Raw genomic sequence first — 15,209 nt, 5'->3', positions numbered from 1 at the left:
TGTATCTCTTCTAACTTTACCACCTGGCTGGTACCCCAGCAGGGGTGGGTGTAGGTGTTCATTCTAATAAAAAATGAGCCACACCTGATTCCACCTGTTTAATCAGTTGATCTTGGCTTTCAGTAGACTCAGGTGTGGCTTCTGCTTGGTTGGAATGAAAACCTGCACCCACACCCGGCCCTTTCCCGATAAGAGCATCAGAGGATGTACACAGGGTCTTAAAAGTCCCAAAACCTAGGGGAAAGAAACACTTTTATTTCCACATGTCTTCCAAAATGACATAGTTTACCATGCTTAGTTTATATCTAGTTTACATCTATATTTTTTCTTCCAGATAGCTTTTAAAAATGCCTTTGGCATTCAGTTTGTTATAATTAGACAATAACCTAATGTATTCAACAAGTATGCAAGTACACCAGATGTGTTAAGACAAGTTCGTTATAAGTGGCAGAGATGATCACTGTGTATTTACAAAGTAGATTGTGTTGTGAATAACAAAAAAAATGTTAATTTGTCTAAATGTAAAGAGACACACTGAAGATTTCCTTTTATTTCCTCCTTTCATTTCCTCTCCTTTCTGAGTTCTTGATCTTATGTTGTTAAGGACAGTTTGGACACACTGCATGGCCAAAAAAAGCAAATAAACCTGGATGAGCCATAATGTCTTTTGAATGTTCACATAATTTGTGTGTATATGTTTGGCATATAGCAGAGCAAATTTATTTCATTTATACAACTGAGCAGTTCAGGGATAAGGGCCTTGCTCAGTGGGCTTTTGAACTTACAGTCCCTCAGTGAATGGGCCAGACATCTTAACCAGTGAGCTACCAGTTTGCCTACAAGCTATTCAAGATCCCAGAAGTTGTAAAAGTGGGAACATTTTTCATCATGTTGACAGGTCCTGCCTCACTCACATTAGCAACTATTTTGCCATTATTCATTTGTTAAAGTTCTTTGCGTTGTTTTCCCTTCTATGTTACCATTAGCATTTACCTGAAAACTTTTCTGGTCTTTGATTACAATAAACTAGGCGATTTGTGATGGAAGACTCCAGGTATTAATGATGAATACCTTAATTAAAGCACGAGCGCTCTCTGGTGGAGCACAATGCTCTTGCACAATGTTCTTGCACTGAAAACGTGCCTGGAGTTTACCAACCTCCTTTCTGTAGAATTCTAGCATTTTATTATCAAGCTGTTAAACTGGACCACATCCTGCTGTGCAGCACAATTTAAATGTGTTATTAAAGTTTGTGAAAACTTGATGAGGGAATCCTTGCCCAAGTTTTGACCACTTCCGGGTCATCTCCCACCACTGTGAACTTTTAAGCCAGCGTGTTCAGACACATTATGCAAAGTATTTTTAGTATTTGCTACATACCAAGTCTTGCTATTGCCATTGCCACTGTAATTGCCATTGTTCTATCGTGTTTTGATGTCCTAGATCCAGATGATGCCATCACTGTAGCACTACACAAGGTTCTTATACACCTGGACAAGGAAAACACCTGGACAAGACTATGGACTGTCTGACGAACAGACCCCAAGTGGTGAGATTTGGTAACAGTTACTCCACCATTTTGACTCTGAGCACAGGTACCGCACAGGGTTGTATCCCCAACCCCTTCCTATACTTCCTGTTTACTCACGACTGTGTTGCCAAGCACAGTTCCAACAGTATCTTTAGGTTTTCTTATTATACATCCATCTAGGGTCCCATCACTAACGGAGAGGAGGCAACCTCTGCCTCAACATCAGCAAGACCAAAGAGATGATCGTGGACTTTAGGAGAGTGCAGGAGGATAGCCATGCACCCTTACACATCAGCGGGGCCACTGTAGAAAGATACAGGAGCATCAAGTTCCTTGGTGTGCACCTCTCTCATGACTTGTCCTGCTCCCTGCACACCATATCAGTAGTTCCCCCCCAAACTCCTCACCAACGTCTACTGATGTATTCAGTGAGGTCTTCAAGAGAGTCATGAGAGCATCTAAACTCACCATTGGGACTTCCAGGACATCTACCACATATGATATCTGAGGAAGGCTCTGAAAATCACAATTGACCCCAGTTATGCAGCACACAGCCTGTTCAGCAAATGGTGGTACCGGTGTATTAAATCCAGAACCAACAGGGTGAAGACAATTTTCTACCTGCAGGCTATCAGAATCTCAACAAAGTATAATACAGACTTACTGCAAAACGACTCTATACATAACATATTGACGTATCTGCTAATACTAACACTACACAATCAGTACTATCCTGCACCCTACTTGCTGGTATTGCACAATTATCAGCACTATTTGGCCCTACTTGCACACCATATGTTAATATAAAGGACTGCACAATAGGACCTCAGTACTCTTTGCACCACACTTTCACATATATCTGGCATACCTGTGAGGAACTCTCAGAAACATAAGGAGTAGAACCTATATGTGGAGTATGATAGCAAAATCATGACATACAAATCCAAATCCCGTCTGATATGATATCCTTTGGGAGACTGTAGATGCAGAAGACCGTGTCCATGAGGAATGGCCATGTCCATGGCTGTGGGGAGGCTCTTAAGTGCCAATGACCTGCAGGCTTTAGAGAACCAAATTTAGGAGGTCTGTGACAAAATCGATGGCAATGTAAGGCCATAGGCATTGTGGTGTGGGGAGCAGCTTTAGGAGTCCTGCTGGTAGGTGAGGAGGTGACTTGGACTCACCTTGCTCACTTGTTCTCTTTACATGCCAGCTCAGCCTGTAGAGCCAGGTTTAGACCTTCTCAAATAACTGCTCAAATAACTGCTTTTCACCTGCTTTTTTCCATCAATGGCATTCCACCTGCTCTGCGATGCTAAGGTCCAAAATTTCACAGTCAAATAGACTGCAGAGTCAGTGCCCTGGTACAGCTGCAGTAATTGCAGTGACACATCCATCCCTTTCACCAAGTACTAGAACACCTCCCGAATCAACTTGGAAAAGCATCATTGTCCTACATGGCAGAGGCCCAGTCCAGTGGTCTCCTGTTGAGAAGGGATATAATAAAGGCACATTTTGTAGATGCCTCCTGGTATGCCTTGGGTTGGTGAGCTTAGAAAACCTCACATCGTCAAAGAAATCCATGACAGCAGTCTGCAGTCCCATCAAACTTTTCTGAAATCGCCTTTTCCGCAGATTTGCCTCAGGCAACCAGATTGCACCAGATGGGTGTTGGTGGCATGCAGTCAATTGCTCATAATAGGCTGCTAGCATTTTACCCTGATGTGCTATGAGAGCTTGGAGCTGCATGATCTTTGCTCGATTCATAGCTGGTGAAGTGTTCTGTGAGAACTCTCAGAAACAGAGGCAGTAGAATCCATATGTGGAGTTTAATAGCAAAAAATACATACAAATCTAAAATGGCAGGCAAGAATCAGTGTTGGTATAAACAAGCAAACAGACCAAAAATTAAAACAGACAATCAGTGAAGCAGAGAACGTAATCCAAAGAGCAATAAATAACAGAGCAAAAGGCATCTTCAAAGTCCCACAGTTAAACAGAGCATGTCAGAGCACAAACCAAGCCATGAAGTCCAAGGAATTGTCTGTAGACCTCCGAGACAGGATTGTGTCGAGGCACAGATCTGGGGAAGGGTACAGAAAAATATCTGCAGCATTGAAGGTCCCAATGAGTACAGTGGCCTCCATCATCTGTAAATGGAAGTTTGGAACCACTAGGAATCTTCCTAGAGCAGGCCACCCAGCCAAACTGAACAATTGGGGGAGAAGGGCCTTAGTCAGGGAGATGACCAAGAACCCGATGGTCACTCTGAAAGAGCCCCAGCGTTTTTCTGTGGAGAGAGGAGAACCTTCTAGAAGCACTCCACCAATCGCCAGATGGAAGCCACTCCTCAGGATCAAGGGAAAGATGAATGCGGCAATGTACAGAGACATCCTTGATGAAAACCTTCTCCAGCGCGTTCTGGACCTCAGACTGGGATGATGGTAAATCTTCCAACAGGAGAATGACCCTAAACACAGAGCCAAGATAACAAAGGAGTGGCTACGGGACAACTCTGTGAATGTCCTTGAGTGGCCCAGTCAGAGCCCAGACTTGAATCCAAATGAATATTTCTGGAGAGACCTGAAAATGGCTGTGCACAGACGCTCACCATCCAACCTGATGGAGCTTGAGAGGTCCTGCAAAGTAGAATCGGAGAAACTGCCCAAAATTAGGTGTGCCAAGCTTGTAGCATCAAACTCAAAAAGAGGCTGTAATTGGTGCCAAAAGTGCTTCAACAAAGTATTGAGCAAAGGCTGTGAATACTTATGTACATGTGATTTTTAAACAAACTTCTTGGTATTGTTTGTAGAATTTTGAGGAAAATAATTAATTTAATCCATTTTGGAAAAAGGCTGTAATACAACAAAATGTGGAAAAAGTGAAGCGCTGTAAATACTTTCCGGATGCACTGCAGATTTCGAAAGCAATATGCTGAATGAAGGTGAGCCACTGTTGTGTGAAAGAAAACCCAGAATTTAATTAAATGGAAGTGAATAATTTTATGTCAGAAATGGCGTCCTCTGGTGGACCACAATGGGCATGTGTTGAAACAGCACTGTCATATAAATGTATTGTATATATTGCCATGAAAAGTGTGTGTGTATATGTGTGTACACTACCGCTCAAAAGTTTGGGATCACTCAAAAATTTAATTGTTTTCCAAGGAAACACACACAAAATTAGTCTGAATAGAAAATATAGCAAAAGAACAGGACATGCCGACATGTAAAGAGTTAGAAATTCCATTCTAGCTGTAAATCTTTCAAGATAATCTGATGAGATTTCACCCCATGCTTCCTGGAGCATCTCCCACAAGATGGTTTGGCTGAAATCAATATATATATTATTTATATATATGTACACACATTTTTGAAGACTTCATTTCCTGTAATTCAGGCTTTAGCAAATTAAAGTTACAAAGTTGTAACATACAGAATAAACAAGTTGTAATAGATCATTGTCATCAACAAACATTATCTATTAGAAGAAAGCAAGGCGACTACCATGTGGTGTGATGTGAATGTCTGCTTAAAATTCCAGCACCAACATTATCAATATATCATCTTCCTAACCTGCAAAAAAATTCCATGACTACTACTGAGTAAGAAAACCAGAAGGGTGAAACAATGCAAAACCATTATCACGGTTTTTGCACTGAGCAAAATAAAGATTTATTTATTTATTAATTTTTATCAATTAATTTTGAAAAACAAAACATTGAAACAGAAATGAGTAATGGTGGAAATGATTCTGCTTTTGTCTTTATGAAAACATATAGAATTAACACTCAAGGTCATGTACAGAATCCTGCCTCGTGCATTAAGGGCCTTCGAAAAATTGAAAGATGTTTTAAACAAGTGACAAATACAGTGCAAGTGTCACTGCTTGTGGGGTTTCTTGTTATTAGACACATAAACCCTGCTTGAGAGAAGGAAGTGAAGTGTTCAAGTGCCTAAAGTGAAACATTCTAACACTACATGTTTGTCTGAACACACATTATATATATATATAAATAATAGCACATTTGCTATTATTTGCATTCTGCTGCAGAGTCTAGCGGTCAGAGACGGTGCAATGGGCTGTGTCACTGGGCAGTGACACAGCTACTGGGGATGAGAGATGAGCTTTCCCCAGCCTCTATAGAAAGTATAGGAAAAAGTCATGTTACTATTAACAAGCAATTCTACTGCAACAGCTTTGTGGGCTTGTTTCTCAATCCAGCTGCATTAAAGGGATCAAACATTACTGTAATATTAGCAAGTTATTTTTTTTTCAATTCACATAGCAAGACCTTGATAAGAATCTGATGATTCTGTGGGTGTAAGATTTCTGAGATTTCTATTCTAGGAGTAGGAAGCAGATGAAATATTTCAGCTTTAGCCATTCACTCGTTTTCCTTCAGTAACCAGGATCTTGAAAGTCAACAAAAAATTCCAGTTTTCTCAAGAACGTGGATGTCTGAACGAGGACCAGCTTCATTCTTCAAGACTCTACTTTTGTGTACAAAACTTTTCTTGGGTGTCTAGAAATGAGCTAAACAGTCTGTTTTGTCAATACTATTCCATGTAAACAATTTCACTAAGAGGAAATTTGTCATGTCACAGATTTTTGTTTTCTACAATTAGAAATTATAATCAGACTTTTCTACAAGCTGGATCTCTTAACAAACTTGTGAAGGCTATAAACATGATAATTCACTTATTTGTCATTTTTCACATTTTGGTGAATAACTCACAGTTTCAGTCATTCATGAGAAATTCATCTTGTGTGTTTGGGGTGCTTTTTAAAGGAACACTGTATATTGATGAATAGAAATGATCAGAATGAGGCTTCAGTAGATGCTAATAAAATATTTTATTGAATTCATCTATATAAGCACTATACTAAAAGATAAAACTATTTACAGATAAAGAACTATTTACAGATGATTATAGGATACTGTTTCTACATTCTACAAAGAGGTATAAGGGGGTAATTGGGGTGGTGGGATTGATAAAGGGAAAGAAAAATTCTACAGAGGCTAAAAATGATATAAAAATGATGTCCTGGAGTCCTGAAGACCTGTTAAAAAAGACAAGAAGAGACATTTATGTACAGAGGTAGCTAAAATATAACAAAATATATTTATACCTACCTGTGGAGAGCTTGAGCTATGTGGGGCAAATGTGGGGTTAGTAAAGGAAATAAGTATGAAATGTGATGGGTGTGTGTGCGTGTGTCTCTCTGGGGTGAGGGATGGCAGGGAATGGGGAGGTGTAGGGTTAAGGGAACACATAGCTCAGAGGTTCTCCAAAGTGTTCATCATCAGCTGGACATGCTGCTTCATGAGTCTTGTAGATGCAGTGGCCAAGGCTTCTGGGTCGTCATAGAGCTCCAGCGGCTGAGAAAACAGAACTTCTAAAAGTTCTGTCAGCTGATCCTATTGACAAACACACACACACCAAACACAAATCCAACAGTGTCACTGACCTAGAGATACAAAGCTGAGAATTTGTGCATCGTGGCATCAGAAGATATTCAACACTTACAATAAGCACTGTAAAATACAGCTCCGCTGCAGGCTCCCACACATCCAGGTCCCACATGCTGACGAGTGCCATCAGCCGCTGTAAGAATCCTCCCTCAAACTTGGAGAAAGAGAGACAACAAGCTCCATTAATGCCATATATTATCACTGGGAAAATTCTAAAATATAAGAAAAATATTCAACATTCAGGCATAATTTAGAAATCTTCTGATAAGACACTTACTGGATCAGGTACAAAGCCATTCCCGTAGTAGCCGACGATGAGCAGCTCATAGAAAACATCCAAAAAGTTGAAATGGAGCTGCACAAACATGAAAAATTAAAAAAATTACATTACACATTCATTACTTTACATGTGGCATTTCATTGATGTTTAAACAAGTCATTTTATACAGGCATTTGCAAGCTTACACCGGCCCCGGAGAGCTCTGCTGCAATGGATTCCTGGTTAGACGATGCCCTCAGGAACCGAATCAGCGCCTCGTAGGCCAACCGTACTTGAGCTGCGTCCTGTTAAAGCAAAACAAAAACAAATCTCTATAACTCACTTTGTCTACGGTGTTCAACATGGCTACTTATTTTAAACCCTGCATGCATGTCCAGTTTTCCTTTAAAGATACACAGCTGATAGAACACATAGCCCAAATTTTCATTATGTACAGTTTATCAGAATATTTTTCCTAAGAAAGTCCTTCATTCATAACAGACTGATTGTTATAAAACAGAAAAGTAGCTATTGATACGTGAAAATATTCACCTGGTTGTTAGCTGCTGCCAGTTGCATCACAATCTTCTTTCCAGTCAGAAACAGGAAGTTCAGATTAAGCATGCAGCCTAAAATAGTCTGAATATAAGACAACACACAATATAAGTTAAAGCAGAGTGGATGTTACCTGTGCAATAACAGCAGCTACACAAAGGTTTCACTCACATCAAACACCTGGCGGAGAGCAGGCAGCTTCAAGCCCATGTCAGTCACCTCTCTGTCTGAAAGATGGCGGCTAAGGAACAATGGAAATGCTTAGTGTATGTTACTCATAAATAACACCATTACACCATTAAACTGGGAAGAGGATTGTACCTAATAAAGGGCAACTCCACCTCTTCTGGGCTAAATCTCTCCTCACCGTCCTGCAAGGCAAATTAGCAATGAATCATTAAAACTCTCACAGTACATTTTACAGACTCCTATCCAGGGGAATAGCGAGTATGTGTAGATACACGGAAGTCTGGAAACACAGAATTACCTCAGAGTTGCTCTGTGAACTGTGAGGAGAGCAAACCTCTTTCTTTTCCCATGTGGCGGTGTCCACCTGCCCATCTTCAAGCACATGCAGGTATGTACAGGTCACCTTCTTAAAGATGTGCTGTTAAATAAAATAAATAAATATTATTAAAAATTCTTAAAACACATATTTAAAAATATATAGATCGTGAATAAATAATAACTAATGTAATAAACTTACCCCATAATCCTCCAGTGCCACAAGGACAGATGATTCCACGTGGTTACAGCAAATATATTCTGTAACCCTCCCAGATACGCTCTTTAAAGAACATTTTAAAGTGAACACAATCAGTTACTGCAATTAACAAAAGATTTGTGATGCCATAATGAATAATCCCTTACCTTAATGCCAGTAAAACAGTCCTCAATACGGGTAACATAAGGGAATCCCTGCAAATGCACAGCAAAATCAGCTGAAACTCAAGATCTTTTTCACAAAAGTTCTCATCTAATAATCATTAATGTCAAATCTCTTCATCAGAGTAATTAAGCCTGTAATTACCATGTGGTTCAAGTAGCAGGTCTTGTTGTTATTAAACCAGCAGAACACACTCTCCGGACCCCTTATCATCCTGAAGTAGCAGGTTTTATCTTCCACTGACTAGAAATACAGAAACAAAACTAAACATTAGAACTTGTAACTAATGGTGTTTGTGTTTTTGTATCTCAGCTGCAGCTCTGTACAATACCCTAGACTGGGAGCTAAAGTAGTCAGCACAGAGGAACTGAACATTCTTCCAGGCGTGGTCCAGTTTTCCAGCAGTGAGAGGCTGTAAAAAGTAGAGCATAAACATCGTAAGTGCTTCTTGTCATCACAGTTTCATACGAACACATCTAAGGTTCTGTTGCTTTCCTTACAAAAAATATGAAACAAAGCAAAAAAAACCTTGGAAACTGCAGCGATTGGATTTAGTAAATAAATGAATGGTTTGTTTACCAGAACGAAAGCTGAAAGGTCATCGTGAGATGCGGTGGGCAGCAGCTCATCGTACGGCTCAACAACCTTAACACACACAAACTTAGTCACTGCAGTTAACAACATTTTGTAATGCCACAATGAATAAGCCCTTACCTGAGTTTCAGTGAGATGATCCTCAGTTTCCTTAAATTGAGAGAATTCCTGCAAATAACATTTAGATAAAGCTCAACATCTACAACCCCCATTCACAAAAGTAAACATTGCAGCAGTGCAAAAAGATCACAAGTGCTTTGTATCACAAGAGTTTTACACTAAAACACAACATTATATTGCTCCTAATGTCCACTGACTAGAAATCGAAAAACAAAATGAAACATTAGAACTTGTAAAGACGTGTGTGTGTGTGTGTGTGTGTGTGTGTGTGTGTATCTCAGCTGCAGCATTGTACAGTACCTCAGACTGGGAGCTGATGGAGTCTGGAGTCTGAACCTGATCATCAGAACAGGCTCTTTTCAGCTCACCAGCACTGGGAGGCTGTGAAAAGTAGAGCAAAAAGTTCACAAGTGTTTCTTATTCTAACAGTTTCATACTAACACATCTAACATTCTGTCACATGGACAATCCAGCAATCATCTTTCATTAATAAATTATAAGTTTGGTTACCAGAATGACAGCTGAAGTGTCATGGTGAGTTTCTTTCTCTCTCTTCATGTCAACTGACTACAAATAGAACAAAACGAAACATTAGGACATGTAAAGACGTGTGTGTGTGTGTGTGTGTGTGTGTGTGTGTGTGTGTGTGTGTGTGTGTGTGTGTGTGTGTGTGTATCTCAGCTGCAGCATTGTACAGTACCTCAGACTGGGAGCTGAAGGTGTCTGGAGTCTGAACCTGATCATCAGAACAGGCTCTATTCAGCTCACCAGCACTGGGAGGCTGTGAAAAGTAGAGCAAAAAGTTCACAAGTGTTTCTTATTCTAACAGTTTCATACTAACACATCTAACATTCTGTCACATGGACAATCCAGCAATCATCTTTCATTAATAAATTATAAGTTTGGTTACCAGAATGACAGCTGAAGTGTCATGGTGAGTTTCTTTGTCTCTCTTCATGTCAACTGACTAGAAATAGAACAAAAAAGAAAACATTAGAACTTGTAAAGATGTGTGTGTGTGTGTGTGTGTGTGTGTTTGTGTGTGTGTGTGTGTGTGTGTGTGTGTGTGTGTTTATGTATCTCAGCTGCAGCATTGTACAGTACCTCAGACTGGGAGCTGATGGAGTCTGGAGAGACCTGAACATCACAACAGGCTCTTTTCAGCTCACCAGCACTGGGAGGCTGTGAAAAGTAGAGCAAAAAGTTCACAAGTGTTTCTTATTCTAACAGTTTCATACTAACACATCTAACATTCTGTCACATGGACAATCCAGCAATCATCTTTCATTAATAAATTATAAGTTTGGTTACCAGAATGACAGCTGAAGTGTCATGGTGAGTTTCTTTGTCTCTCTTCATGTCAACTGACTAGAAATAGAACAAAAAACGAAACATTAGGACATGTAAAGACGTGTGTGTGTGTGTGTGTGTGTGTGTTTATGTATCTCAGCTGCAGCATTGTACAGTACCTCAGACTGGGAGCTGATGGAGTCTGGAGAGACCTGAACATCACAACAGGCTCTTTTCAGCTCACCAGCACTGGGAGGCTGTGAAAAGTAGAGCAAAAAGTGTTTCTCATTCTAACAGTTTCATACTAACACATCTAACATTCTGTCACATGGACAATCCAGCAATCATCTTTCATTAATAAATTATAAGTTTGGTTACCAGAATGACAGCTGAAGTGTCATGGTGAGTTTCTTTCTCTCTCTTCATGTCAACTGACTACAAATAGAACAAAACGAAACATTAGGACATGTAAAGATGTGTGTGTGTGTGTGTGTATCTCAGCTGCAGCATTGTACAGTACCTCAGACTGGGAGCTGAAGGTGTCTGGAGTCTGAACCTGATCATCAGAACAGGCTCTATTCAGCTCACCAGCACTGGGAGGCTGTGAAAAGTAGAGCAAAAAGTTCACAAGTGTTTCTTATTCTAACAGTTTCATACTAACACATCTAACATTCTGTCACATGGACAATCCAGCAATCATCTTTAGTTAATAAATTATAAGTTTGGTTACCAGAATGACAGCTGAAGTGTCATGGTGAGTTTCTTTGTCTCTCTTCATGTCAACTGACTAGAAATAGAACAAAACGAAACATTAGGACATGTAAAGATGTGTGTGTGTGTGTGTGTGTGTGTGTGTGTGTGTATCTCAGCTGCAGCATTGTACAGTACCTCAGACTGGGAGCTGATGGAGTCTGGAGAGACCTGAACATCAGAACAGGCTCTTTTCAGCTCACCAGCACTGGGAGGCTGTGAAAAGTAGAGCAAAAAGTGTTTCTCATTCTAACAGTTTCATACTAACACATCTAACATTCTGTCACATGGACAATCCAGCAATCATCTTTCATTAATAAATTATAAGTTTGGTTACCAGAATGACAGCTGAAGTGTCATGGTGAGTTTCATTGCCTCTCTTCATGTCAACTGACTAGAAATAGAACAAAAAACAAAACATTAGAACTTGTAAAGACGTGTGTGTGTGTTTGTGTTTGTGTGTGTGTGCGTTTGTGTGTGTGTGTATGTATCTCAGCTGCAGCATTGTACAGTACCTCAGACTGGGAGCTGATGGAGTCTGGAGAGACCTGAACATCACAACAGGCTCTTTTCAGCTCACCAGCACTGGGAGGCTGTGAAAAGTAGAGCAAAAAGTTCACAAGTGTTTCTTATTCTAACAGTTTCATACTAACACATCTAACATTCTGTCACATGGACAATCCAGCAATCATCTTTCATTAATAAATTATAAGTTTGGTTACCAGAGTGACAGCTGAAGTGTCCACCTGAGGTTCCGTGGGAAGCACCAGCAGTTTGGGCTCAACGACCTTAACACACACACACACACACACACACACACACACACACACACACAATTAGTAGCAGCCTACATGTTTGAAATGTAGTTAAAATGGGACTATTTATCTGAAACTACCTGGAGGACAGAGGGAGTATCTAGTGATTCTCCCAGCACATCCACAGAGTCTGTAAAAAATGAGTTTTCTGTGACTCAGAATAATGACTTCAGTTACAAATAACATTTTCTATCATACATTTACAAACAACAGCCAAGTTTATTAACTAGTAGGTAAAATTTGGAGAAATATTGTATCGTGTTGAGAGCTTAAAACGGGTAGCCATGTTTTCAAGTGCATTAGCATTCAGCTAACTATTAAATTAAAATCAAGCATTAAAAATAAAAAAAAAATATTTTGCCATCTAATGATTTTAATGTTTTATTCTACACTATACAATATTTAGCGGCCAAGCTATATAGCCAGGTTTGTTAGCAGTGTAGCTAATGACCAGTGTTAGACCAGTGTTTCCCACACACACAAATGATAGATTAGTGATGGCAAGCAGATTCATTTTCTAATTATTTTACTTAGTAGTCCTAAATGGAGAGAGAGAGAGAGAGAGAGAGAGAGAGAGACTGTTTATAACCCTGTGAGTATGATAGCTAGTGAACTTGTGAAGAAACAGAAAATTACAGTATTATAGTCAGCTTCACTGTGCACGAGACCTGATTAAACTCTCTAAACCCTCCTGTCCATTACCCAAATATTATCTGTTTTAATATTATAATGTCTAATTATTAAATTTATTATTATTATTAATAATAATAATAATAATAATAATAATAATAATAATAATAATAATATTATTATGCCGAGTTCAGCAATCTAACTATCTTTATACTCACTATGGTATTGTGGAAATGACACGATTAGCTACATTCCAAAGGCAGATAACACATTTGTAACAAAAAGACAGTAATGACATTAAAAAGTACATTAATTTAACATGTAATCTGTGTAATAATGAAACACAGAGACAAATTCTCTAGATAAATAACATTAGGTCAACAACTGACGCTAACCGTGGCGCGCGAGCTAGCTAAAGGTCCGTGGCGCGCGAGCTGGCTAATCATAAGGCTAAGCATGATTTAGTGTAAAACCTGTAGTCATTGTTGTTAAAAGTGACCTGCCAGTGAAGTAAACATTTTACTGCGGAAATTAAATAAATCCTGAAGTCAATGTCATCAATTCCGTGAAGTATTTTTGCTGTGTAGTTTATTCCTATGGCTGAGTTCGCTAGCAGGGTAACTAGCATTAGGCTAATACGCGGCAAAAGAGGATATCGCTGATTAACTAGATAACATTAGACTGTAACACATTGTAACTTAAACACGATTTACTGTAAAAACACTATGACATTAAAGTCAAATCATCCTACCGTGAGCTGGCTGAGTGTGGTCAGCAGCAGCGCTTTGTCCCTGCAAGTAGCGGTAAACGCAGTAACCTGCACCTGCAGAGACAGCGAGCAGCCCCGCAGCAAAGCCGATCTGACGGGGAGTCCAGCTCCTCAGACCCGGGAGAAATCTTCGTAGATCCATTCAGTTTCTTCTTTTCCTGTCGCTTTGTGTAGTCTTGGGTTTGATCTCCTGTCGCTTTCGGTGGTCTTATTATCTGAAGTTGATTTGTAGCCAAGCACCAACTCAAAGTCGTGTATGGGTTTAAAATCGTTCCTAGGCACGCGCTATCACTATGGAGACAGTTTAAACAGAAATAAACAATTCCCTGAACAACAGGACACGCCCAGCATGACACGCGCACAGGTTCTGACAACGGGGCTCGAGACCCCACGTGGGATTGTCTGAGATTGGGATTTCTGTATAGAAACTCGATTTATGGATTATTTAATAATAATTTTAAAAATAAAATAAAACAATACAATTATAAAATAATAAAGAGAAAAATGTTATTATTATTATTATTATTATTATTATTATTATTATTGCCGCTGCTTTATGGTTGCAATATGTAGTATAATGTCTATTTTATCTAATAATACTTTATAGTATTAGTAATAATATAACCGAGCTTCTTTATCGTGTTCGTCTAAACACGTTAAGAATAATAAAATAATGAAAACGAGAAGTTCATTGAATAGTGCACACTTTTATCATCAGGAAAGCCCGGGCTGGAGTACGGAGTGGACCAACCTGAAGAAGTTAAGCACTGGACAGGACACACAAAACAACCCCTACCTCACGGGTTGTAACAGCCTCTTTAGGCCATTTTACACCAGAATATAGTCCAACCTGTTGTTTTACACCACTTCATGATCTCTGCATTATCATTATGGTACTTCAGTATTATTATTATTATTATTGTTGTTGTTGTTGTTGTTTTATGGTTGCAATGTATTTACATTTACATTTACATTTTTGGCATTTGGCCGACGCTCTTATCCTGAGCGATGTGCAAAAGTGCTTTAAAGTTACCATCAATTAATATGTTAACACTGGTTCAATAGGTTACAGACTTAGGATACTATTAGCCTAAAACTGAGGGGTTTTTTTTATTTATTTTTTTATTATTAATAAATTTTAATATATTAAAAGTGTTTTGAATCTGATGCGTGCAGCTACCGGAAGCCAGTGGAGGTAACGCAGCAGTGGGGTGGTGTGGGAGAACTTAGGCAGGTTGAAAACAAGTCGTGCAGCTGCATTTTGGATCATTTGCAGTGGATGAATTGCATTCAGAGGAAGACCTGTCAGTAAAAAGTTGCAGTAGAACCAGTCTCGAAATGACCAGAGACTGACCAAGCACTTGAGTAGCCTATGTGGATAAAAATGGTCAAATCCTTCTGATGTTGTACAGAAGAAACCGACATGAGCGTGTCACATTAGCAACAGGGGAGGATAAGGATAGTTGATTGTCCATGGTTACCCCGAGGTTGTCAGCAGTGGCCGAAGGAGAGATCATGGAGTTGTTCAGAGATA

The 15,209-nt window shown here is 39.5% G+C and overlaps 1 protein-coding gene across 5 annotated transcripts; it reads right to left on the bottom strand.

Annotated features, from left to right (window-relative positions):
- Nucleotides 1-6,415: 6,415 nt before the first annotated feature.
- LOC131347433 (uncharacterized) lies at nt 6,416-14,021 on the bottom strand. Of its 5 annotated transcripts, XM_058381466.1 has the most exons (28): nt 13,658-14,021; nt 12,357-12,406; nt 12,184-12,249; nt 11,977-12,054; nt 11,442-11,498; nt 11,232-11,312; nt 11,090-11,146; nt 10,891-10,968; nt 10,733-10,789; nt 10,526-10,603; nt 10,332-10,388; nt 10,122-10,202; nt 9,932-9,988; nt 9,722-9,802; nt 9,422-9,469; nt 9,287-9,352; nt 9,039-9,119; nt 8,852-8,950; nt 8,692-8,739; nt 8,528-8,608; nt 8,309-8,428; nt 8,143-8,192; nt 7,993-8,062; nt 7,819-7,905; nt 7,473-7,571; nt 7,285-7,362; nt 7,063-7,161; nt 6,416-6,953 (listed from the first exon to the last, which is right to left on the bottom strand). In XM_058381466.1, the coding sequence occupies exons 1-28, from the start codon at nt 13,815-13,817 to the stop codon at nt 6,813-6,815; spliced, it is 2,205 nt and encodes a 734-aa protein (XP_058237449.1). In that variant the 5' UTR covers nt 13,818-14,021; the 3' UTR covers nt 6,416-6,812. The 5 variants fall into 5 exon arrangements, with proteins under 5 accessions (XP_058237449.1, XP_058237448.1, XP_058237453.1 ...); XM_058381465.1 differs by having other exon boundaries at nt 9,287-9,469; XM_058381470.1 differs by lacking the exons at nt 9,722-9,802; nt 9,932-9,988.
- Between the last annotated feature and the right edge of the window lie 1,188 nt (nt 14,022-15,209).

Source organism: Hemibagrus wyckioides, linkage group LG27, assembly GCF_019097595.1.
Source record: "Hemibagrus wyckioides isolate EC202008001 linkage group LG27, SWU_Hwy_1.0, whole genome shotgun sequence".
Taxonomy (NCBI): domain Eukaryota; kingdom Metazoa; phylum Chordata; class Actinopteri; order Siluriformes; family Bagridae; genus Hemibagrus; species Hemibagrus wyckioides.
Note: the sequence above shows the minus strand (reverse complement) of the source record. Positions and strands in the feature narration are given on the sequence as shown.

Coding starts and splice junctions, on each gene's coding strand:
- LOC131347433 (XM_058381465.1), bottom strand. CDS start 13,817: ATGGATCTACGAAGATTTCTCCCGGGTCTGAGGAGCTGGACTCCCCGT. Junction 10,203..10,331: donor ACACTTCAGCTGTCATTCTG/GTAACCAAACTT, acceptor TACTTTTCACAG/CCTCCCAGTGCTGGTGAGCT. Junction 6,954..7,062: donor TGTATTTTACAGTGCTTATT/GTAAGTGTTGAA, acceptor GTTTGTCAATAG/GATCAGCTGACAGAACTTTT.